At 40.9% G+C, this 25,063-nt stretch overlaps 1 protein-coding gene across 2 annotated transcripts in view; it reads right to left on the minus strand.

The window, feature by feature from the left end:
* Positions 1-3,841: 3,841 nt before the first annotated feature.
* Wasf3 (WASP family member 3) overlaps positions 3,842-25,063 on the minus strand; it is a 120,508-nt gene continuing 99,286 nt past the window's right edge. Inside the window, exons 5-10 of one of the 2 annotated variants that reach the window (XM_070003079.1) lie at positions 24,822-24,975; positions 20,943-21,060; positions 15,826-16,001; positions 10,986-11,252; positions 8,811-9,178; positions 3,842-6,904 (exon numbers count right to left, since the gene is read on the minus strand). In XM_070003079.1, coding sequence (XP_069859180.1) covers positions 6,747-6,904; positions 8,811-9,178; positions 10,986-11,252; positions 15,826-16,001; positions 20,943-21,060; positions 24,822-24,975 — 1,241 coding nt within the window. In that variant the 3' untranslated portion in view covers positions 3,842-6,746. Of the gene's footprint in view, positions 6,905-8,810; positions 9,179-10,985; positions 11,253-12,084; positions 12,252-15,825; positions 16,002-20,942; positions 21,061-24,821; positions 24,976-25,063 lie in introns of both variants that reach the window. The other variant, XM_070003080.1, reaches the window with a different exon arrangement.

A 25,063-nucleotide genomic window follows, 5' to 3' on the forward strand; every position in this document is an offset into this window, starting at 1 on the left:
AGGCTGGAAGGCATAAATGCATTTTCAATTCATGGTGGGTTTAGTGGGACACACAATCTCATTGTAAGTTGAAGATGATTTGTACTGAATGACAGACAAGAAGCTCCACCAGAGCAGGGACTAGGCTGGTGTTCATTGTACAGAAAATGACATGCAGACCATAGTAAAGTCTCTCATCCTCACACACTTGTGTGAGGTACCAGGCACTCTGCTGAGTACTTTGTACATGTGCACACAATTATACTCTTACTAGGATCTCAAGTACTTGTTAAAGACTTCTCTTTTGCTCTTAAAAGGACATTCACTCAACAGATATTTACTGACATCCAGTGTGTTAGACATATTTGAAAAACAGACTATAGCAGTATATAGGAAGCCCATACTTGCTAGATGATCCATCTGGCAAGGAATCCACCCAAACAAACGAACTGTGCACCAAATAACAAGCGATAATATGGAGGAAAGACAAAGCATACAGTAAAGTACTTCATGTTTGAAGAAAAAAAAATGTAACCTAGGCAGAAAGTAACCCCAAAGAAAGTTAATACAAAAGACCACGTGGACAGAAGTCAAGTAGAAGAAAAGATTTATTGCCAGTGGAGCTGACAAGCCCAAGTTCTCATGAGGAAAGGGAGAAAATGGCGCCATCTCGCTCCTTGGAGGCCCCTTTTATAGTGTCGTGGGCCAGAAGTGGGAGGTGCCTCATCTACTGTGCAGGTGCTGGCATAGAGGACAAAGATTAGGTCTGTGAGGTGGGTGTTTCCTTACAATGTTTTACAAAGTTGTCCTTTAGGTTTAAAAAGTAATTTGGATAGAAGAAGCAATCCAAAAATTCATATGGAACAATAAAAGATCCCAAACAGCAAAAACAATCCTCAGCAGAAAGAACAGCACTGGAGGAATATCAATATCAAACTTCAAACTCTACTACAAAGCCACAGTAATCAAAACAGCTTGGTACTGGCAGACCTAAGGACGAATGGAATAGAATTGAAGACTCAGAAATGAACTGGCAGAACTAAAGCCATTTAATCTTTGATAAGGAAGCCAAAAAAATAGAATGGAAGAAAGACAGCCTCTTCAGTAAATGGTGCTGGCAAAATTGGTTAAAGACCTGTAGAAAACTGTTAAATCCTTATTATTACCCTGCACCAGAATCAACTCCAAAAGGATCACAGATCTTGAAGTTAAAGCAGACACCCTGAAAACATGACAGTAAGGAATAGGAGAAACTCTAGGGCTCCTTTGCACAGGCTAAAATTTTCTTAATGAAGACCCAGAAACACAACAAATCAAAGAAAGGTTGGACAAATGGGATTGCATGAAAGTGCAGAGCTTCTCCATGGCAAAAGACATAGCTAATAAGATCAATAGAAAGCCCATGGCCTGGAAGAAGATCTTCACTAGCTATACAACAGACAAGGGCCTCCTATCTAAAATATATAAAGTCAAAAAATTAAATCCTTCAAAAAAAATCCTCAAAGAAACAACCACCTGATTTAATAGTGGGCTAAAGACTTAAAGAGAAACTTCTCTGAAGAAGAAATAAGAATGGCCAATAGACAAATGAAGAAATGCTCAACTTCTCTAGCCATAAGAGAAATACAAATCAAAACAACATTGAGATTCCACCTCACCCCAGTTAGAATGACTATAATCAAGAAATTTAACAACAGGTGGGTGGAGGAGATGTGGTGGGAGTGTAAACTCGTTTAACCACTTTGGAAAGCAGTATGGAGGTTCCTCAAAAGACTCCACATAGAGCTTCCCTATGACCCAGCAATCCCACTTCTTGGCATTTACCCAAATGATCACAAACAAGGCCTTACTAAAGCTACCAGCACAACTATGTTTATTGCAGCGTTATTTACCATAGCTAAGATATGGAGCCAACCCAGATGCCCCTCAGTAGATGAAAGGATCAAGAAAATGTCACACACACACACACACACACACACACACACACACACACACAGAGAGAATGGAATTCTATGCCTCCATCAAAATGACACCACCCCATTTGTTAGGAAATGGAAAGACTTGGAAAAAATCATATTAAGTGAAGTAAGCCAGGCCCAAAGGAACATAGGTCCCATGGTTTCCCTCATTTGCAATGATTAGTATACATCTAGGATAATTTTATCAGATGAACAGAAAAGTTCAAAAGCTATGTACATATTACCATATAAGATGGTGCTAAGCAAAATGAACCCCAAGATATGGACACAAGAGGTCTTTCTTTGTTGTTGCTATTTTTAATGTACTATGTGATGTTTTTGATTTCCTTTGTATGTTCTTCCCCCTATGGTATATCCTCTGTTGTCACTGTACTTGATTTTGGTACCCTACATCTTGTATATACATTTATCTAATTTGGGGAGGGAAAGGGAATAACAAAAGGCTGAAACAAGGACACAGGATGACCTATTGCTACAATACCTATAAGACACTATATTGGAAATGAACTTTACAACTTCGGGGGGATGGGGTAGAGGAAGGGAGGGAGGGAAGGAGAGTGGGAGAACAGAGGAGGTAACAATTCTCTAGAAGAAACGTGCTTATTACCTTACTCATGTAACTGTAACCCCTCTGAACAGCATCTTTACAATAAAATGAAATTAAAAATAAGGAAACACATGCATTCAACTAATCTTTTAAGAAGCAGTCACTCACACTCCAGTACACTGGACAGTGTGCTGAGGTACAAAAATGAGCATGGTCTGTATACACAGAGCACAGCCTGGTAGAAGGCAAGAACCAGCTGCCCTGTCTGATAAACGCTGGGTGAAGCCACACAAAGTCCGTGTCAGCACTCAAAATCTGCTGTTCAGGAAGCACATACTCAAGCCCCCTTTTCCTAATGCCACTCCCATCTACTCAAGCCAGACACTTCCTACTCACAAACTTATATCTATCACAGTCCCCCAGCGAGCAACTTTGCTTCACCTCAGTTTTTTTACGTGTAGCCTAGAGTTTTTTTTTTTCCTTTCTTTCCCCCATCCCCGCCCCTACCAATCTCTCTCTTTCTTGCTTGCTGTGGTACTGAACTCAAAGCCATGTACTTGCTCAGTTTGCTCACTTTCTTGCTTGGTACTCTATCACTTAAGCCTGGCTTTTTGCTGGTTATTTTGGGGATGGAGTCATATGATCCTGTCTGCTCAAGGCTGGCTTTGAATTGAGATCCTCTAGAGCTCAGTCTGCTAGAATTACAGGTATGAGCCACCAACTCATGGTAAAAATGCTCAATTAAAAGACTGTTTTAAACTAGGTGTCAGTGACTTATGCCTGTAATCCTAGTTACTCAGGAGGCTGAGATCTGAGGATCATGGTTCAAAGCCAACCTGAGCAGGAAAAGTCTGTGAGACTCTTATTCCCAATGAACTTCCAAAAAGTCAATAGTGGAGCTATGGTTCAAGTGGTAGAGTGCTAGCTAGCCTTGAGCACAGAAACTCAGAGATAGCACTAGGGCCCTGTATTCAAGCCTGAGGACTGGTAGACACGTGCACGTGTGCACGCACATGCACGCGCATGCGCGCACACACACACACACACACAGACACACACACATGGGTTGTTTCTCTATGGAGACTATGCCTAGGACCCTCTTGTGTTCATGCTTTTATCCTCTCAGGATGTGGGTTCTGCTCCCAGAGCTGCTCTGCCAACAACACAGAAGTCATCTCAACTCGGGGTAGCACAGAAATGTCAGAAATTTAAGAAGAAATCAGGACAGAATCTCCTGCTATCCAATACAGAAAATAAAAACCCCACATTAACTCCAAACTTCTCCAAAAGAGTCAAATACACAATGCTCATAAACAATCAGAACCTTGTAGGGCTAAAAGTGTAATTTTATTTAGATGTTACTTGTACATAATCTATAGTAAGATATACAAACAGATAAAAATCGTTTGACAGTTTTTTTTAATACCACTTCAAATTCAATTTACAACTGCATTGATAATACTGCAAGATGACAGATACTCTGCTTCATGAAACAAAAATTACTTGCTACTTTGGCTGATACATTCCCAACTAGTCTTCAACAGATTAAAAATGCATCATGTATCTCAGTTGCAAATATTACCAGACTCTCACAACCTAGTCACTTGATGCTCATAAAAAATTTATGGAAACGAAAACATGTATTTTCTAATAGCATTCTTAGTAAATAAAAACTGGAGTGTACCTGATTCTCATGGTTTGGGGCTAAAGATGATGCCACCCGCCCTCTGCTCAGCCGCACCATGCTAGGCAGCGCGTGTGGGCTCAGATGCTTCCACCCTCCACCCGCCTGAGTCCATGCCGGGAAGCATCCAGCTAAAATACATTCAGAGCAAATCAACTGAGGGTAATTTAAAACAACCTTTTAATTTATAACTATGTAAAATCAACCGAAATCAAATATGCTTGCTCTTAAGATGATTTTCATTTATTTTGATACACAGTTTTTGAAAATGAAAACTAAAACTTCAAACTTCACTTTGTTCTTTTTTGTGCAACGTCAAAAAAATCTGGATTGAAATATCAGATGAAACCAAATGTGCTGAAAAAGATACTCTAAAAATAATCTAACTTGAATTGTAGTAATTTTCCATTCTTTTAAAGGTTTTAGAACACAACAGGGGCAAAGCCTTCTCCCTAGACATAAAACCAAATTTAAAATAACTTGATGAAAACTATGGAAAGACAACTAATGATTACTAGGTTCATGAATATTTATGAGTAAAATGCCACTAATTTTATTATAAGGTATAAATAGAAGAAATCCTGACATGGCTAGTAGCTTTAATGTGTTCCTTCCATCTTAAGAAAAGAAGGGCCAGACAAAGCAAAGATGCTTTGCCAAATGTGAGCTCTAGAATTGTGCAGGGCATGCTGCACACAAAAATAACAACAGCAATTATAATGAAGACAAAATGGGACTAAAAATGGTCAAAGTCCTGAAAATAAAGTCAACACAATAGGTCTCTACATTAGAAAAGAGAAATTACAGGGGAAAAAAATTAAAAGGTCCTACATAACTACTAATTGTCAAAAAAAATTATAGAAGAATAGTGCTAGCTAAGCCTGGGCAGGTTCCAAGTTGAGGGTTCAGGCAGTGGGCACAGACAAGAGGACTCAGACAAATGGCCACAGCAGGGTTTTTTTCAGTGTCAATAATTTAGGTGTTAAAATTAAGATCCAAGATAGGCAACCCCAGGATGACAGCTGGCCACTCAGAGACACAGGGTGCATCACGGATCGCCGCTCTGTCCCTAGAATTCACCATCCTGCTGACATTCTCCATCAAGCCACCCAACTCTGCTTCAGGAACTGTGCCTCGAATCTGAATGCTGCAAGTAGGCAGGAATGCCTCAGGAAGTCTCAGGGTATCTGTGATGTCCTATCTATAACCCATGCCTAGGGCAATGATTTATCTCAACAGGCAGCTGTCCTTCATCCAGAATCACAAGGCAGTCTGTCTCAGGCCCTGCTGTCTTAGCCAGGTCTGCTGGGATCATCATGTAGGATGAGGAGCAGGGTGGGAAGAGGAGAAAGCAGGGTGCTCTGCCATATCTTGTGAGGTACTTTTTAAAATAGAAATGTGCCAACAACAATATGACAGAAGAAATCTGTGTGCTTCTAGAACCCGGAGAAGGCCCTGCTCACAGGGCTGGCTCCTAATCTGGCCATAGCACCATGAAAAGTGACTGGCTATCAGAATCCTTCACGCAACCCTGAGCTTTTAAGGTTCAGAGCAAGCAGAGAGACTGACAATGTTCTTTCTCTCTGCTCTTTCTGTTGTGCACTGAAGAGCCAAGAACTCTGGCAGCCTCGCCTAGGATCTAGGTCCCAGGAAATGAAGCAGGCAGGTCCTTCGCACTGGGAGCTGGTGGGGTGCACACATGGCAGCTCAGCTGGACACTGCAGCCCCGGGATGGTTCATGTCTGTCCTGGCTGGCCAGTGCCCAAGCCATCAGGATTGGCCAACATTGTGTCATCCCAATGGCCTCTAAAGGGGAAAGGATCTTGTTCTCATTTGCATTGCTACTGAGCTGCTGCAACCTCCTACCAAAAATTTCCATCAGGCATTGACCAAGTGAATGCCCACAGGAAACCTTGCCTATAAAGGGCCCTTTCTAAATTTATATTTGACAAGCGTGTGCAAAGGCAAAGAAACTATTCAACAGAGCACAAATCCATGCAGAGGCTCCCAAGCCAAGACACTGCATGTAGAAACATTTGATTCCCCTGATTTGTTAGACCTTTCCCTGTAGAATCAACTTCTTCTCAATTCCTTTGTAAAAAAGAAAAATAAATGGTAAAACAATCATCACTTACTGGTCAAAAGACATCACTATGACACATGGTCATTAATCTTGCAAAGACCTGACACCTGGCAGCTTCACGAACACATAGCAAGCCCATAGGATCAGTGATCAGTAAGATCAGTAAGAGTAAATAAAGTACTCTCATGGCCAAGAGGGAAGCAGGATGCTGTTTTCAGGACAATACAATAGGTACAGCGTATTTCCTCATGTGCAGCATGATGTGCTATATTTAGTGGCACTTACATATTACACAGTAAATACTAAAAAACCCAGAAGTTGTGGATGTGCAGAAGCAATATCACACTGTTAATACAAAAGGTGCTAAGCTACAGGATTATAATACCACTATTTAGGTGCAGAGACCATGTGAACCCCCAGGACACTTCCACACACAGTATCCTGGCTGTCCACTTGTCACTTGCTCCACATGGCTCAGTCGGACCAGTCATTCTCGTCGAATTCAGAGTCGTCGTCAGAATCGCTGTACTCCACAGCAATCCGTCGGGATAGGATTGTGGCTACATCATTCCCAACTGGCTCCCGCTTAGCCTCCTGCTCTCGCTGCTCCTGTACCTTCTTCAGCTGAATTCCTAGAGACACAACATGTGCTTGAGAATCAAATCCCTTGGCAGGCTCCAAATAAGACAATAAACAACAGGTCTACTGTTTATTCTTAGGCTTTTCTGTTGAGCCAAAGGATACAACATTTTAGAAAGAATGTGTAAAGTACATTTTAGGAAAGTCAGTTATAAGCACAATGCATAAGCACACCTCTGAAGTTCTTAGCCACCATGGGCTACATGGTTGCTCTAAAAGCCTAAGCGACATGTGACTTACAGAAGAACATGGCATACAATATGCAACAGGGCAGTGCCATAGCCCACAGGCTTGGAAGCAGTCCCTGAACTAATAGTTGTCAGCTATTGCTGAGAAATCTGACAAGAATCACTGTAAAATACAACCATCTACTCAACTGCTTAGTAACCAATATCACATTTTATCATTTGTTTTTAACTTTTTCTTTTGATATGATTTCAGATTTATAGAATAGCTATAGGACTAAGAGGAAAGCATTCTCATACACTACTGTATAGATGTATTTTGAACACCATACATATCCAGATTCTCTAGTCCTTCTCAGACATGCACGTGGAGACAGTTTTCTCGAACTATTGGAGAGTATGTGGCATACAATGTTCTTTTTCTTCTAAGACAACGATGATGTTCAAGACCCACAGAGCCTCTGGGGTCTTGGGAGAAGGGTGTGTACCACCACCCACCCCGAGGCTTACTCAAGGTGCTCAGGCAGAAGGCAGAGGTTAAGCAGTAATGCCACAGGCACCCTATGAGGGACATGCCTCACTGAGGATGGGTGTTGGGGGCTGTAGCCAGGCACCTTCTGAAGTCACTTCCAGATGAAACAACTAAACTGATCAAGAGGCTGCGCTGTTCCTGACCACCTGAGAAGCTCCGAGAAGATTTCTGCACCTGTAAGGGACCCTTGATGACCCAGGCTATGGCTAGTAAGAGTTAATAGTGTGGGATACACTTTCATTGTGGGGTTCTGGGCAGGCTCTCCACCACCATCCTACCAAACATACTTTATTTCTCTGTTCCAAGGACTGAGGATTGGGATAGGCCTTTCACATAATAGATGAACCACCGTGCTGCCGAACAAGAGAAGCTGAAAATCACTGGCTTAGCATATTATACTAAATAAACAAGTCCCAGATAGACCCTGGATTTATTTCTGAAAAACAAAACCACTGATAAGAACTCAAATGTCTTTCTTTCATTTACACTTGTGCTCTTGAAGTAGGATTCATTAACTGGTCATACCTGTTATCTAGTTTCTGGTTCCAGTCAAGTAAAGCTTTCCTGAATTCTCAATTTTTATTCTCTTCTCTTCTCTTTTCTCCCCTCCCTCCCTCCTCTCTTCCTCCCTCCCTCTAGGGTTTCTTCTACTTTGTTTTTTTCTACTAAGCACGTGATTCACTGCTCGATCCACTCCTCCAGCCCTGAATTCTTAATTCTTTATCATAATATGTTTTTCTGATACCTGGAAAAAAACTCCTTTAATACTCTCCCCACCAAAAAAAAAAAAACCAAACCAAAAAAAACAATCAAATTCAGCTCTTTTATCTGTGTCCTAAAAGCAATGTAATATAGATAGGCACCATCTGAAGGCTCCGATACTGTAGCTAGTTGGAGATGTAAAGAAACCTTTTCCTGGAAGTGGTGCTGTGGCTCAAGTGGTAGAGTGCTCGCCTTGAGCTGAAGAGCTGAGGGACAGTGCTCAGGCCCAGAGTTCAAGCCCCACAACCAAAAAAAAGAAGGAAGGAAGGAAGGAAGGAAGGAAGGAAGGAAAGAAAGAAAGAAAGAAAGAAAGAAAGAAAGAAAGAAAGAAAGAAAGAAAGAAAGAAAGAAAGAAAGAAAGAAAGAAAGAAAATAAACCTTTTCCTAAAGAAAAGGTGATGGTCTTTGGTGTCCACTTACCCATTCGAATGGCAGCAAGGAGGTCACTTCGAGCATCACTGATGGGCGGCTGTGCAGGTTCCGGACGCTTTCCCTCAGCCACAGGAGGCCCATGCATTGGAGAGGATGAAAGAGAAGAGCCTGGGCCAGGAGGGCCTGGCGGTGGAGGTGGTGGGCCTGGAGGCGGTGGCGCTGTGGCCAGGAGCCCAGCAGAAGATGGGTGAGGGGGAGCTGAGTATGTGGAGCCAGCTGATGTGGGGAAGGGGGGCTGTGTGGGCATCTGAAGAGGGCTGACGAAGGCGGTTTGTGCTGAGGGAATCATGGGTGGAGGGGGAGGAGGTGGTGGTCCTGAAGGGGTGTAGTATTCGATTATCTGTGCTGGGAGCATCCTAATGAACAGATGAAAGACAAAAGTCACCCAAATAACCACAGAGGGTCATGTCCCCCAAGTTCTACTATGCTTAACAGAGAAGCTCCCCGATATACAACACTGCCAGCTGGATACATACAGGTCAGTTGTTTTCACAGTTCTACAACTCTTGAGTTCAGTTTGTTCCTCAGTTCTACATTATTCATCATCCAGATGCAATGCAAGACCCTTTGAAGTGTTTAAAAAGTGGACGGCTTGGAATCTGTGGACTACTAGGGTAATGTAGCTGGCTGCTGAGGTCAGAACACAGCAATACTCCTTCATCCTGGGCTTCTCAGAGGCATGTGGCTCACAGTCTTGTCTCATGACTCTGAGGCCCTGCAGACTAGGGGAATTCTTCATTCTCTAGCCTGGCCCCATGGTACTTCCCAGGGCCAGGATACACCTCATAGAGTGCTAAAATGCTTTGCAAAGTTGCACAGCTGAGAAACTGTTTAGACAAAGGTTTCCAGGCCAACTGAGCACAGAGTCTCTCTGTGCCTGACCCAGCAGCCTTGGACTGTGCTTCACCCCAGGATCATAGCTTAGCAAAAACCCAACAAAGATAAGACATAGCAGGACTGTGTGGTGTCACTTCTCAGGGCTGTGGACATACCTTTAAGAAAGTGACACCAGATTTCTGGAGTAGAAAGTAAACGCTGTCTGAAACATATATTCAGTTTTTCTGGTGGATCACTCTGAATGATCGTTTAAAGATTAGGGCAAAGTAAAAAACAACAACAAAAAAGAGCTAAAGGCACTCATCAAAATAAAGGTGGATGCTCAAATACTGACAGGAGCTCTTGTGAACAGGAAGACCTATTATAGGAGATGGGATAGTTCTGCCCTCAACAGAAAACATGACAGCCTAAAGACAGAACAATCTAAATGCCCAGAGGTCAAGAAAGAAGAAAGTGTGAAGATCACTCTAGACTTCCTTGACAAGCATTTTCTTTGGTCCACCCGGGATACACAGACAAACTGGAGGGCTCGGACAGGCTCACAAATCAGCATTTTGTCCCTTTATGAACATCGTGGCTTAAAGATCCATCCAAACCCATGGGAGTATGTGTGGAAAGAGCATACCCATGAACACTTCAAACCTGACATATAGCTGTAATAAGAAAGAGTCAAGCTGGGTGTGGTGGTACCAACCACACATCTATTTGGGAAATGAAGCAGAATGACTGTGAGTTTAAGGCCAGCCCAGGCAAAATTAGGAGGCCCTCTCTCAAAAACAAAATGCAAAACAAAAGGGCTGAGGGCATGGCTTAAGTGAAGCCTGGATCAACCCTCGGTACTGTAACATTAGTAAGTATCTATGTCCAACCATTAGTTGCCAGTAAGGAGCTTTGAATTCAGGGCCTCATTATTGTTCTACTTGCTTGCTCATGGCTGGGGTACCCTACGACTTGAGCCATGCCTCCAACCTAGATTTTTGCTTATTGTTTTGAATATGGGAGTCTCTTAATTTTTCTGAAGTCTTCTAGATCTCAGTCTGCTGAGTACTTAGGATTACAGGCAAGAGCCACCAGTACTGGGACAACCATTCTTTTGTTATCTTCAGGCAGGGTCTCACTATGTGGTTATCCCAGGCTGGACTCTAATTTGCCATCCTCCTTCTCCCCTTCTCATGTGTTAGAATTACAGGTGTGTGTGCCACCAGTCCAAGCTGATCCAAACCATTCTTGGGTTCTGGCTTCTAAAATATCAATGATAAAATTCTACCACCTAGATTAAGATTCAAACATAAGAACAAGCCGTGACCAGGAATATCAATAATTTACCCATAATCTGCTGGAGCCATTGGTGCAGAGGCCTGGGACCCCTCTGAAGCCTGGGGAGGAGGTGGAGGTGGTGGCTGCTGAGGTCTGTTGAGAGCCATGTGCCTGGCTGAGGCTGACGGGGGCCGGTACTCATGTTCAGAGGCCTGGTTTGGAGCCCCATGGGGTGGGGCCTCGCCGGCTGCATATGAAGGGGTCACGGGCTGCGGGTGCAGAGAGTGGTTCGGTGTCGCTGGATAAGAGTAATCTGTGACATCTGAGGTGTGGGACCTGATGTTGGAGACAAGGCAATGGGCGGAATTTACATTAGGTTTTCAAAAGTGGCCCTTACAGGCAGAAGCATCTCTATAAGCTGTCACATCGCCAGTGCACAAGAATCACACATTTATATCCTTTATGATCAGCTAGATCTAGCCCCATGAGAGCTTCTCAGCAGCAACATAATTACTATTTTAGTAGCAAGCCCCAGTGTTACGTGGATTTAGAATCACAGCTTTGAAGTGAATAAGTCAAGACAGATGCAAGCAGGAGCCAGCAGAGCCTCATTTTCACAGCACTTCACGTACTTCTTTTCTAAGAGACAAGGCTACGAGGCAAATCCCATTTCATTTAGAAACAGACCCTCAGACAAGACAGGATTTCAATGGCAATGAAATTGACAGCATCTAATTAGAAACTACAAAATGGCAGGGGAACAGGATAAATATTAACAGTAAGAACGGCAAGAGAAATCCAGAATGTAAGGGTAAACTGTGTTTTTCTTAAACAGAAGGAATGTATTTAACCCAGAGAGAAAGAAGCAGTGTCATGAGCTATGGAAAGCTTCTTGGAATTTGGAACACACAGACAAGTATGAAACTCTGAAAGGACTGGAAACCTCATGTTAGTGAGCAGAGTTCAGGAAGATGATGGGTGCTGGTGGCTAGCTCAGCCCAGGAGACCAAGAACATGGGGCACTGTGCAGCCAGGTGTTAGTAAGAGGCACGCGCTCCCACCCAGGTTACAGGACACATGTCAGTAGGGGAACCACACAACCTCTCACAATGCTCAAGCAGTACGAGTAGCTTGGGGCCGGGAATCCAAAGAAAGCAAAAGGACAAACCCTCTGGACATCCTGTCCTCTTTCACGCCCCCTGCCTGCTCCAGTTTCTTTGGGTCACTCATAAATTCAATGCCCATTTTCCTTCTCTCCCACTCTTCTTTTCTTGTTCTGACTTTTCTCACATGTACTTGCTGGCTCCTGTTAGGATTCAGCTTGTGTTTCTCTCTCTGAAGGAAACAGGCAAACACATATTGGGAGTATGGAGGGAGCAAAGAAGATACACACTGAACTTCCACCACTGGGATTTCAGACATCAATTTCCCACAGTGGAGCACTGCACAGAAAAGTTAAATCAGAACAGCCTGTTCGTCCTCTTTTTCCTTCTCTAATTGGAGTATGAATTCTAGATTATGGTGTGTTTGTGAGGATTGTCTTAACTCTGCCAGTTGCTAGTGAGTGATTCTAAAAATATTTTAATGGAGAAGAGTCTGACCTGTATTTAGATTTGGTACAGTTCAAAAACATAAAATACAGATAGCCTAGCTATCTGGGATTGCTGAGGACATGTGCTTGCTTCTACCTGAGTTAACTATGCCAGTGACTGTGTGGGCCTCTCTGAAGGAAACAGGCACCATGTGGAGTGCTGTGGACGAAGTGCCTGGCAACACAGGACAGGTATTGTGGTCTAAGTGAGAGCTACCTATGTAAAACTGCCCCTTCACATAGGTTCCAAAAGCCAAGACAAAGGGGCTCACCAGATAGATGTGGAGGTAAAGGTAGAGGAACCAAGTGTTTGAAGGATAAGTAAGAGCAGATAATTTCTCTAGGGCAGGACTTAGGTAAAGGGGGACAACCAGGAGGATGGAGTAGGAAAAGCAGAGGGAACTAGAGAACACAGGGGCTGCCCACAGGCAGGAGCAGGGCACCTGCTGGGCTTCTGGAAGTCAACCATGAGCCACCATTGCCACATGAAGGCTAGTGGAGTGGTCTCGAAGCTCCATGATAATCAGTGGCCATCTGTGGCAGCAAAGAGAACCAGTGTGTGGAGATGACATTGAAACAGGTCACCAAGTTGGTCCAGCAGTGGAGACTCAGTGGGAGAATGTCATAAAACTCCCAGGATTTGGGAGTCAACAGGACAATAAAGTCAGAGTGATGTTATTAGGATCCAGATTTGGATGAGATAAAACAAAGGCTTGTGAAACAATGGAGGTGTGACACTTCTTGGGTTTCCTGAAAGAGAACTGGTTAGCTGAGAGATGGCCTTCAGGTTTAGAAACAAGCCATGCCTAGCATTCTGTAGAGAGAGGGCAAAAATATAACATTAGTTTATGTGGATTTAAAATATATACTGATATGAGTATTTTATATACATGCCATGAAGCTTGGTATTAATTTTCCCTCAGTATCTTCAATACACACAGATGAGAGGATACAACCATTAAAAGAACCATGTTTCTAAATAATACTTTGAACATGAAATATTAGAAAAATACATGGCATGATTCCAATTTTGTAAAACAAAAACATGTACAAAAAAGAGATACATTAAAATGTAAATAATGGTTTCTCTGGCCGGTTAAGATTATGGATATTTAATTTTAATTCCTTTCTGTAATTTCCAGATATTGTAAGTTATGCTCTATTTGTATAAAGGAAGAAGTTGCATAAAATAAAAATTAAAGTTTCTAAATTAAGTTTAGGGTTATAATCCAAGTACAGTGATGAACTATAATCTGTTTCTCCGTCAGTAAATAATGCATGCAAATGGTTAAAGAGGCCATGGACAATAGTAGCAGACAAATGGAAGTGCTGAAGAAATAAAACATACAATTTGATTTACTCTTTGGAAGATAAGAGAATTGTTTATATATATATATATATAGAGAGAGAGAGAGACAACATAAATATGGAAACAAAATATTACCTAATTCAAATGATTGTTAATTTTACTGTTTCAACATGGAACAATCTAATTTCAGATGCTAGGATAAGCACCAATGAGTCAAGTGAGGGATCAAAAGTTGTCAAGTGGATCTTTAAGCCAAAGGACTCATCACCTATTTGTGAAAACTTATAAGCAAATTGACATCAGTGAGAACGATCCAGTTCACATACCCCTCCCCACCCAGAGACTCAGAAGAGGTGGATCACTGTTCCCAATTCCTGCAAAGAAAGAAACTGACAATACAATTCCAATGGGAGGCTAGAGCTCAGGCAAGGCTCCAACAGTTCTCCATATGCATCAGGAAACAACTTCATAGAAACATTATATAGAACTTGTCTGAAATTCTGAAGATGGCTGACAAGCCCACTAAGATGGAAATACTGAGAGACCAGATGTGTCTCCTAGCAAGCACCTACCTTGCATCTCGGTACAAGCCAGAAACACTAAATGCTGACATTACAGAGGAGGAGAAAAAAAAAAGACCAAAAAATGCAGAGATAAAATACAAGGTCCAGCGATTGTTGAATCTTTCAAAAATATGAAAGATTCTTAATCATATAAGAATTTTCTATGTAAAATTTTAAATGCTGAAGACTTTGAATCTTATGCAAATAGAGGACTTCAACTTTATGAATTCAGAAGCAGGAAATTAAACCAAAAGTTAAAATTGACTAGTCAGTTTTTGTCATCCAATGAATCCCTTTTATGACAATGTGACCTAGTAACTACATTGTTTACTTCAAAGGGCTAACCTTTCTTTATTTTTGTTTTTTGTTGGTGGGGGGAATGAAGACTATGGTTTGAAATCAAGGCCTCATGTCTGTTAGGGAAGCATTCTACTTCTTAGCCATGCCGCCAGGATTTTCTTGCACTGGTTATTTTCTCAGACAGGGTCTTTGTGTCCAAGTGTACAACTACATCACTATCCGTTTTATAGTTATTTTTAGTTTCCACCATAGCTAGGATGTCAGATAACCATTACCATCATGCCCAAAGTCTCCGAGACTTTTCTGTCTGGTCCGTCCTGGAATCATTATTCACCTGATCTCAGCCTCTCACACAGAGAGAATGACAGGCACATGCCACCTTGTTCAGCTATGGGAGGGGAAAATAATGATCTGAGTATGCCAAGTCTAGCCTGGAATTGTGATCCTCCTGGTCTCAGCATCTCAAATATCTAGGTTTTAGAAAGCCACCAGCCCCTGACTTAAAGGCTAACAAAATTCTGAAGTAGACTCTGCTAGAATTCTTCTGAAATTAGAATCAGGTTAGTTGTCTGCATGAGACATCAATTTCTGTTTTGTTAATCACTTTTTCCAAAGGATTATCAAAAAGAACAGTGCAGTCTTCCTAAGTCATAGCAATCATCACCACCAATCATTTTTAGATAACAAGTAGCAAAAGAAATTCAAACCTCCAAGCTAAAAATAAGGGATTAAATGATTATTAAAGTTGAAGTTATTTGCATTAGTCCAAATTCAGAACCAAAGTTAAAACCACTTCCAGATTAACTTAATAGCACATTTAAATCAGAGCTTTAAAAGTCATAAAACAACCCAACTGAAAATAACAGACTTAAAGTATTATTTCAGAGTAAGTATATAGCTATAAGTGATTTTTAAAGAAAGTTTTGAAACATATTGTGGAATGCATACATCCCAAAACTACTGGTGGCATACCAATTTAAGATAAATGCAGGCAGTACACAGTGGCCCACGCATGCAGGAGGGGAATAGAACGGACAGACGGACGGATGGACGGATGGACGGACATGGAGACACACACACACACACACACACACACACACACACACACTCACACACACACACACACACACACACACACACACACACCTAGTATCTGGGGACAGGGATCCCTCGGAAGATGCTCCGTGGTGCACACTCTGAGACAACCTGTTGTCGGGTCTAAGCTCTTTGTCATACGCCATCATGTTCCACTCCTGACGCCTGTTCCTGGCTTTTCTAACCTTTTTCACCTCTCGGGTGGTGCCATCTATACGCTTTTGCTCCTGAGGTCCAGGAAAAGAAAGCAAGCATGCCAAGACAGAAGGGAGAGGAAAACAGCTGGTTAAATGCAGTTACAATGAGCAATAAATTAGCCTGATGCACACACAATTAATCCACAGTTAAGAAAATTCTAACATGGTAACTCCTTACCCTATAAGAAGTAAAGAGACTTTGGTCTTTAAACAAACAAAAAGCTACTGTGCTGCCACTTTGAGAGTTGCTTGCCATCATTTTTGGTAGAGAACTATCATTTGGCTAGTTCAGGCTTAGAGCTTGAATCTTTTAGGTCTATATTACATATACAAAACACCAGGCTCTGTCATTCATAGAAATCGTGTCATACAACTACTCAATTGTTCCTGATTTGTTAGCATATAATCATCTGTCCAAGAAAACAATTTAAAATGTTCTATTTCCTTTCTAGGATTATGACAGAATATTTAAACTATCCTCAAACTAGCTTAACACAAAATAAAATGAGGAAACTTACCTGCCCATACATAGGGCTATTCTTGCTCCAGCCCTGTTAGCCAGTCAAAATGTAATATGTTCTGAGACTCTACCCAAGTGTTTCTTCAGAGGTGAGCACAGATTTCTATGTGCAACTCTATGGTCTTCCTGCTCTCCTTCTAAGAATTTCAGATCTTTAAGGATGAAAACGATGTGCTTGGCCTCCTACTCTCTGCTCTTATAAACCTTAATATGCTATTTTATAAACAGCACATATTCAATCGATGTTGGCTAAATCATTAAACTGTCACCATGCTCAAACATGAGCTTCTACAGGGCAGGGTTTTCTGCTCTCAAGAGGCTTATGGTATAGCAGGGGATGTACATAAGATGACACAAACAAGTATGTGGTAAAAAGTGTGGCAATATGGATTTTATTTTAAGCTATTTTTATAGTTTCATACATAAAAATATTGCACATAAACATTGTATGTTGATATGTTTGTATATAGGTATTTACATATTTAAAATATAACACTATCTAGTCCAGAAGACATCCTACAGTAACTGAAGAGACCAGATTTGTGCCCTGGGTAGGTATTAATTCTGTGGAGAATATGGGTCACTGCATAAAGAAGGGATAGAATGTGCCATGGCTCGGACAAGAAGGGTAGCATTGATTTAGGGGGAATGAAAGAAGGCCAGTGGGAAAGTGGGGGCAAATGGTCTAAGATCTGAGAGATAGCCAGCCCTTTAAGGCCATGCTAAAACTGTTGTTCTTTATTCCATGAACAATGAGAAACCATTGAGCAATAAGTAGGTAGTGAGTGATAAGAAGGGGCATTAGAAAAGACCTTCTAGGCTCTGGAGAAAGGATGAAAAGAAGACAGACACCAGTTATAAAGCTTCTAAGGAGGCTGAGGTGAGGAGACCCAGATGGCTTACGGATGAAATAAAAAAGGACTAGATTGTTTTCTGGGGTATTTGGAGGTTTTAGAATTGGACCTACAAAGAACATGGAATCATGGAAGATACAGAAACAGCTAAGAAGGATGTAAATTTTCATGTAGATGAGATGGAGCATTTATCAAACAAAATAAGCATATTTGGGGCTGGGGAAGACCTGTTAGGAGTATGAATTAATTCTTCAGTCTTTTAACGGTTAGCTGGAATATGATAGCATATTTCAAAACATGCTATTCATAGCCATTTGGCTTATAGAAATTAACCCTATAGAATGTCTGCACAAGTATAGGAATAGCCACTGCAGTACTGTAAAAGCAGCAACTTAGAACCAACCTATAGCTCTAAAACAGTAATGGGTAAATAATTTATGAAGTATTTATATTTTAGAGGACTATCCAATTCTTAGAACTATCATACATTTTTAATAATGTCTCTGTGTATATAAATTAGGTGTAGCACAATTTTATGTATTAAAATATTGGTTAAATGTGTATATATGTATGTACACATGTTTAAAAGTTTGAAAAAAAATGTCCCAAATAGAGTGACTAGGTTCTTCCAGGGAGAGGCATGCCTTTATTTCCTGCAGAGGTACCTGACTATATTATAACTAGCATATATTGCTTTTATAAAACCCAAACACAGGAGAGAGACTTTCAATGTGATTGCAATATGCATCTTAATTAAAACCAATGTATTACTATTGCTTTTTTTGGGTCCGTTCGTGGGGCCTGAACTCTGGGCCTGGGCACTGTTCCTCAGCTCTTCAGCTCAAGGCTAGCGCTCTACCACTTGAGCCACAGCGCCATTTCCGGCTTTTTTCTTTTTGCTTATGTGGTGCTGAGGAATCGAACCCAGGGCCTCAGGCACGCAAGGCAAGCGCTCTACCACTGAGCCACCTTCCCAGCCCCTACTATTGCTTTTTAAGAGATGCACACTGACAAACTCAGGGCTTAAGTATGTGTGACATGTATATCAAGGCAAACAAATACACATACACATATGAGCTAATCATCACAAAATATTAACAATAGTGAATCTACACTCCGGCTACACTGGCCTATATCAAATCCCTAAAACGTGCCACATTGCTTCCTACCCTAGCCTGCTCCTCTGCATTTCAACTGTAAGGCTCTTGACTAAAACACAGCTTACCTTGTGCAGACCTCACTCTTCTTGGCTGTCAACCCTTGGACCTGCTGTGTGACACCTCCTCATGCTTCCTTGACCCTCCACTGGGGTACACTGCCACCCACCAGATCATTTCACCCACAGCAATCTGTACTTTTCCTTCATAATAACAACAGTGTAACTACATACTGAAAAGCTTCATAGTCAAAGTTCAAAACCAGGGTATTTCTTATCCCCAGATTCTCTAATTTTATTTTATTTTTTTGTCGGTTGTGGTGCTTGAACTCAGGGCCTGGGAGGTGACCCACAGCTCCACTTACAGTTTTCTGGGGGTTAATTGGAGATAAGAGTCTCATAGACTTTCCTGTTTGGGCTGGCTTCGAACCACAATCTTAGATCTCAGCTTCCTGAGTAGCTAGGATTATAAGCCTGAGCCACAGTGCCTGACAAATTCTCTGATTTTTTCCTTCAGGTCTGTCAACTGCAAACTGAACATGACGTGGGTGTCTGACATCCTGGAAATTGAAGTCCTCATTATATATTCTGCTATGAAGATTTGATTTGACAGGGCCAACTTTCTCTATCTGTTTTTCTAAGATCCAAAGGGTCACACGATTACCAAAGGCACTCCTTATTGTACTGTAATCTCCTGATGTTTTGTCATTGCTTATCCAGCATTTAGAAGGCATTCAATAAGCAATTCTTATAAATGAATGAGTAGGAAGTACTTATCAGAATGTGTTGGAGGAATATGGAATAATTAAAAACAAGTGAGAAAAAAGTGAGGAAATGACAGATGTTTTAAAGATACACTAATCATATATAAAGATTTTTCCTCCAAAAGGACAGTGTTCAAGAAAATTAAACAATATGCTAAAATATCACTGACAATGGAAATTAAGGCCCTTTAAAAGGTCAGAAAGTTTTGGGCTGGGAAGGTGGCTCAGTGGTAGAGCACTTGCCTTGCATGCATGAGGCCCTGGGTTCCATTCCTCAGCACCACATAAGCAGATAAAAGCTGGAAGTGGTGCTGTAGCTCAAGTGGTAGAGTGCTAGCCTTGAGCTGAAGAGCTGAGGGACAGCGCCCAGGCCCAGAGTTCAGGCCCCATGACCAGATCCCCCTTCCCCCCCCAAAAAAGGTCAGAAAGTTTTAAAGGAAGGTACTCTCAAAAGCCCTGTGTTTCATTCTGTTACTACAAAACAAAAGACAAACATACCTAGGCTAATATATAACTCAAAAGCAGAGTACTTTCCTAGCATGCACAGGCCTAGGGTTCATAAAAAGACAAGCATGCCTTTAAATATTTATTTCATTTCTCTTTGCTTGGATACATTACAGAACTTAAAGGTTCTAAGATTTCCCAAGCAATCAGTACAAAACAAAGTATTCATAACTACATCTTTTGAATCCCTTCCCAGAACCCACCTCTAACATGGATTCTTCCCTCCTTTACTTGCCTCCTTTATGTGGTTTTGGGGAGAAAATCCAAGGCCTTGCCCATGCTAATCTAGTGCTCAACCACTAAGCTATACCCCAGTTTCTACATTCCCTTTCTTAAATCCTGCTTTCAAACCACAGATTCTTCTCCATCCTAAACCCTCACTCCTACAAGACCAATAGCACTTGAAGTGCTTCAAACCCTTAACTAACATCAGCCTACAAAATGCTAAGTACTTCTTCGAGTTAATCAGTACACTGTAATATCTGTCAAGCAAACTGGATGATTGTTTCAAACATAGCACACATATTAAAAAAAAACACTAGCAGACATCCTTACAGAATGATTCTCCTCCATGGTGTAGCCTAAATTCTGAATTTGGGGCACCAAAGGGACAGTTTTCAGAGTAGAGGTCTCTTAGCCTGAGCAGAGCCAATGTACCTCCAAGACTGTGAAGAGAGCTTTCCTAGTATTCTGACTGTCGATTCTCTTGCCTACCCCATCCATACAGAGAGAATAATTGCGTAGTACTACACTTGTAATGCATATTATACGTTCTTCTCAACCTACTATGAAACGCTCATCAAGGTCTCAGTTACAGCAAGGTGGCAACACAATAACTAAGAAAGATAAAAGCTCACCCTGATATGGAATGTTGATCAGAGTATGAAAATTTGAAGAAGCAGGAGAGCAGTTACAAAATGCAGTCACAGACAAAACTGAAATTTAGCCACCATTTTTGTTAAAGCCAAGGCCAAGCAAATATTGGAGAACAAACAGATAGTATTGATTAAAAAATAGTATTACTATGTTAGACTGAATAGTGAGGATCTTCCTGTGAAAGTGTAACCTCTAATAAAAAGCTTCAGCAGGAAACAACTTGGAAATAAACACCTCAATGCTTTATTTCTAAACATGCAACTGATAACCACATTTCTCACAGATGGAATTACTTACCTTTTGACGTCGTTTCTCTTTCCTTTTGTCTTCTGTGTCCTGTAGCATTTTTTCTTTCCAAAGGTCAAAGAAATAGGAAGGATCAGTATAGAACTTCAGCCCATCCTTCTTATCATCTCTGTGAATCAATGTGTTACAAGTCAGGGGAAAAAAAGATGGTCAAACACTTTCATCTGCATGTTAATATTGTTAATTTTAACCATGGGATTTTTAACATCTACATGGAACATCTTAACTAATCACTAATTATTTCACTGTTTTCTTAGTTGAAAAAATGCTTTCTTATTTGGAAACATGACAGATCTATGACAATTAGGTGATAATACTCTTGAAAACTTAGACTTGAGAGAAAATTGTTCTGCAAAATTCACAGGATAGTTAGCTCTTAATCAGTAAGTTTTATCAGCTCAATTACTTAAGGAAATATTTTTTTTTTTTTTTTTTTTTTTTGTCGGCCGTGGGGCTTGAACTCTGGGCCTGGGCGCTGTCCCTCAGCTCTTCAGCTCAAGGCGAGCGCTCTACCACTTGAGCTACAGCGCCACTTCCGGTTTTCTGGTGGTTTATTGGAGATAGGAGTCTCACGGTCTCTCCTGCCCGGGCTGGCTTTGAACCGCGATCCTCAGATCTCAGCCTCCTGAGTAGCTAGGATTACAGGCGTGAGCCACCAGCGCCCGGCTTAAGGAAATATTTTTATTACTTGTACAGGGGACTAAACACAAAGATGGATGGATGAATTCTTAGTACAGATATATTCAATTCTACTCTAGAGCTTCAATATTCCTATAGCAAGAACTAGCAAACATTCTGTCTCTTGTTCTCAGTTAGGCTTGTCCAACATCTATAAATTCAATTCTAAAAGAAGAAAGCAAAATGTTCACAGGGTATAGACATGACCAGGAAACAAAGTAATGAATTATATATTTCAAAGAAGCTTCATTTCAGGATAAGTTACTTCTTTAGTTACTGGACTTTAAAGAATATTTAAAGTCCTTACATGAATTACTCATTTATCATATAATCAATGACAGTGCATCCACTGTGAATCAAAACTGAAATATGGCAAAGCTCAAAACAATCATGAGCAAGTTAGTACTATAGTCTACCAATGTCTAAAACCATGTGCTTGTAGAACATCTGTAAGAGGTCTACATTTACATTTCATATTTGTATTGTAGTAAGTCATTTAAGGCATATAGGAAAAGCAAAATCAGATTAATGAGTATGAACAGGAACGAACTTATGCTTGAACAATAAAAGCTAATTTAGGACAGTGGGAAAAGAGGGTAGAATTCCTGCCACATCATCTCCTGCAAGCGCCTCCTTATTCCTATAATAGCTACTCTAGTCACTGTGCTTAAATCACTAACAAACCAGTGCAAGTCACTTATAGTTTAACACTGGGCTATTAACAGCCTTTCTTTCTTTTCCTCATTTCCTGATTTATGAACAACCTATATAATAAACATTTTATTAATAATATTATTGTGAACGAAGATAGTTTCCCTAGGATACTATAGATAAATGCATAGGAAAATGGAGTTAGAAACTTACTGAAAACTTTGAGATAAATGAAATGCACATTCTTTGTCTTAAAAACAGAATTAATACTCTTATAAAGACAGAAAGCCACTGAAATAAATAAATATTTACTCTTGATGCAGGATTATAATCACCTCTCTGTTGATACCATTTAACTTCTGAGCTTTTCAGCATGGTGCCTGTGCCATACTTAGATTCAAATCCATAAGTTCATGTCATATGCGCCCCAACCATTGTTGCATAATAGATTTGGGCTGGCATTGCTATTCTTAAACACATCATTAAAACAGCAAAGGTATGCTTCATTTCCCACAATGTACAGAACATATATATATATATATATATATATTTGGTATACATATTAAATCATACTATTTTTCATGCAATTAAAATTTTTAATCACTGCACATACTTAATATAGTAGTTTTGTTTTTAATTTTAGTGAGCTGATCCTGGGGCTTGAACTCAGGGCCTGAGTGCTGTCCCTAAACTTTTTGCCCAAGGATAATACTCTTATCACTTGAACCATAGCTCCACTTCCAAATTTTTGGTGGTTAATTGGAGATAATAGTCTCATGGACTTTGCTGCCTGGGCTGGTTTTGAATTATGATTCTCAGATCTCAGTCTCCTGATTACACAGGCATGAACCACCAGTTTGCTTTTGTGAACTTTTATAGTTTAGAATTTTTTTTGACAATCAAACACTTATGCTACAGTAGGTATACTGATGCTCTTGGCTGTAAGGAAAACTGAAACTGTTCTGGGGAAATGTTTAGCAAAGTAGTCACAAGTTAAAACATCAGGCTTATGATGCTTCTGCTTGTATACAGCATTTTTAAAAAATGTGTTCACCTTCTGGAAAGCATACTTGTTCCACAGGAAAGGAGAGTGAGGCATGTTGCTCCTCCTCTGTTAATTTCCAGAGTCTCTCACATCTATCTGAAAGAACTCTGGCAGAAAGGAAGGGTCGCAGTTTGAACTGCCCTTTACTGGCAGAGAATGATACAGGGTATGTCCAAACCTCTCCTTATGGATTCGGAGAAAGGACAAAAAATTCTGCCCAAAAAAACCTCTTGGACCTACCTTCCTGATAAGGACCAAAAGGCCTGTAGTAGGAATCTCAAGATGGTTGTCCCAGAGGGAAAGAATTCCCAGGATTCTTTATGGTCCACACAGGAACATCAGCTATAATGCTGACCCTGGGGCAGTGCGGGTCACTAGCCACCACCACCTGTGCTCAGCAGAGCCCAGAGTGGACTCTATATGGGTAGTAAAGAGGGGCAGAGAGGGCTGGGAAGGTGGCTCAGTGGTAGAGCGCTTGCCTTGCATGCATGAGGCCCTGGGTTCCATTCCTCAGCACCACATAAGCAGAAAAAAAAAGCCGGAAGTGGCGATGTGGCTCAAGTGGTAGAGCGCTAGTCTTGAGCTGAAGAGCTGAGGGATAGTGCCCAGGCCCAGAGTTCAGGCCCACGACTGGACACAAAAACAAAAACAAACAAGAAGGGCAGAGAAACAAGGCTTGTCATGAACAAGGAATCAGTATGAGGAAGAAAGAAGGGAGGGTGGTATCAGGAGGTGTAAGAGAAAGCATTGTGATGACAGGATGTAGGAGCAGTGTCTAACACAATCATGTGTAGACCACCTCTTCATAGACATTTTTCTTTCTTTTTAAAAATTACGTTTTATTATCTTTAAGTAGTTGTACAAAGGGGTTACCATTCAACAAACAGCTTGATGGCTATCACCCCTTTCATCATTGTTCTCCATCCCTCCCAAGCCTACCCCTCCCCTCAAGTTTTAGAGTAATTTTTTGAAACGATTTTCTTGTTCTTAGAAGTATAATCCTGATAATGTGTTTTACCGTTTTAACAATAATAGAAGGGTACTTTGGTGACTGTTTTCACTGTTACAAACCTTTAATGCAGCATGTTTCTCTGAATTAAATACCAAATATCTCCGTGGTGCTGTAGTGGAGGCAAGTATTTCACTGCATGTATAATTAATTGTTCTGTGCTTATATTCAGAGTTAGTTTTGGAAGTAGAGGGAACAATATAACCACACACAGTGCTGCTATATACCATTACCACTGAAAGCCCACGTTAGAGCTCATGCTTTTTCTGGTAACTCTATCTATAGCCTGAAATTATGAAAACTTTTCATAATTCTGCACTTCACTGGGCATCCTATTGCAATTACTGTTCTCAAAGTCTGAGAGAAATCTTCCTTGAACCAAATTAGCCATCAACGGGTTTTATACCCAATGCATTGCATGCTTCCAGCTCCCTTTTCCTTTCTTCAGCCTCCTTTGAGAAAGCTCTGGGAACACCATGGGCCATACCTGTAAGGTGTCAGGATGTTCAAAGGCGGTGGTTTATCACTCTGGTTGTAAATGTCTGCAACAGGGTTGGGAATGCTGTTCTTTGAAACCACCTGTTGGTCTTGGACTGTGGAACTTTTGAAAGCTTTTTTCATGTTGATATCCTGTAGTGATACTATTTAGAGAAAAAGTCCCAAAGTTGAGTTATTCAGAAATATTTTATTTAGAAATAAATATTATTTGATTCAGACTTAAACATCTCC

This window comes from Dipodomys merriami, unplaced genomic scaffold, assembly GCF_024711535.1.
Source record: "Dipodomys merriami isolate MVZ:Mamm:240054 unplaced genomic scaffold, mDipMer1.0.p SCAF_6, whole genome shotgun sequence".
NCBI lineage: Eukaryota > Metazoa > Chordata > Mammalia > Rodentia > Heteromyidae > Dipodomys > Dipodomys merriami.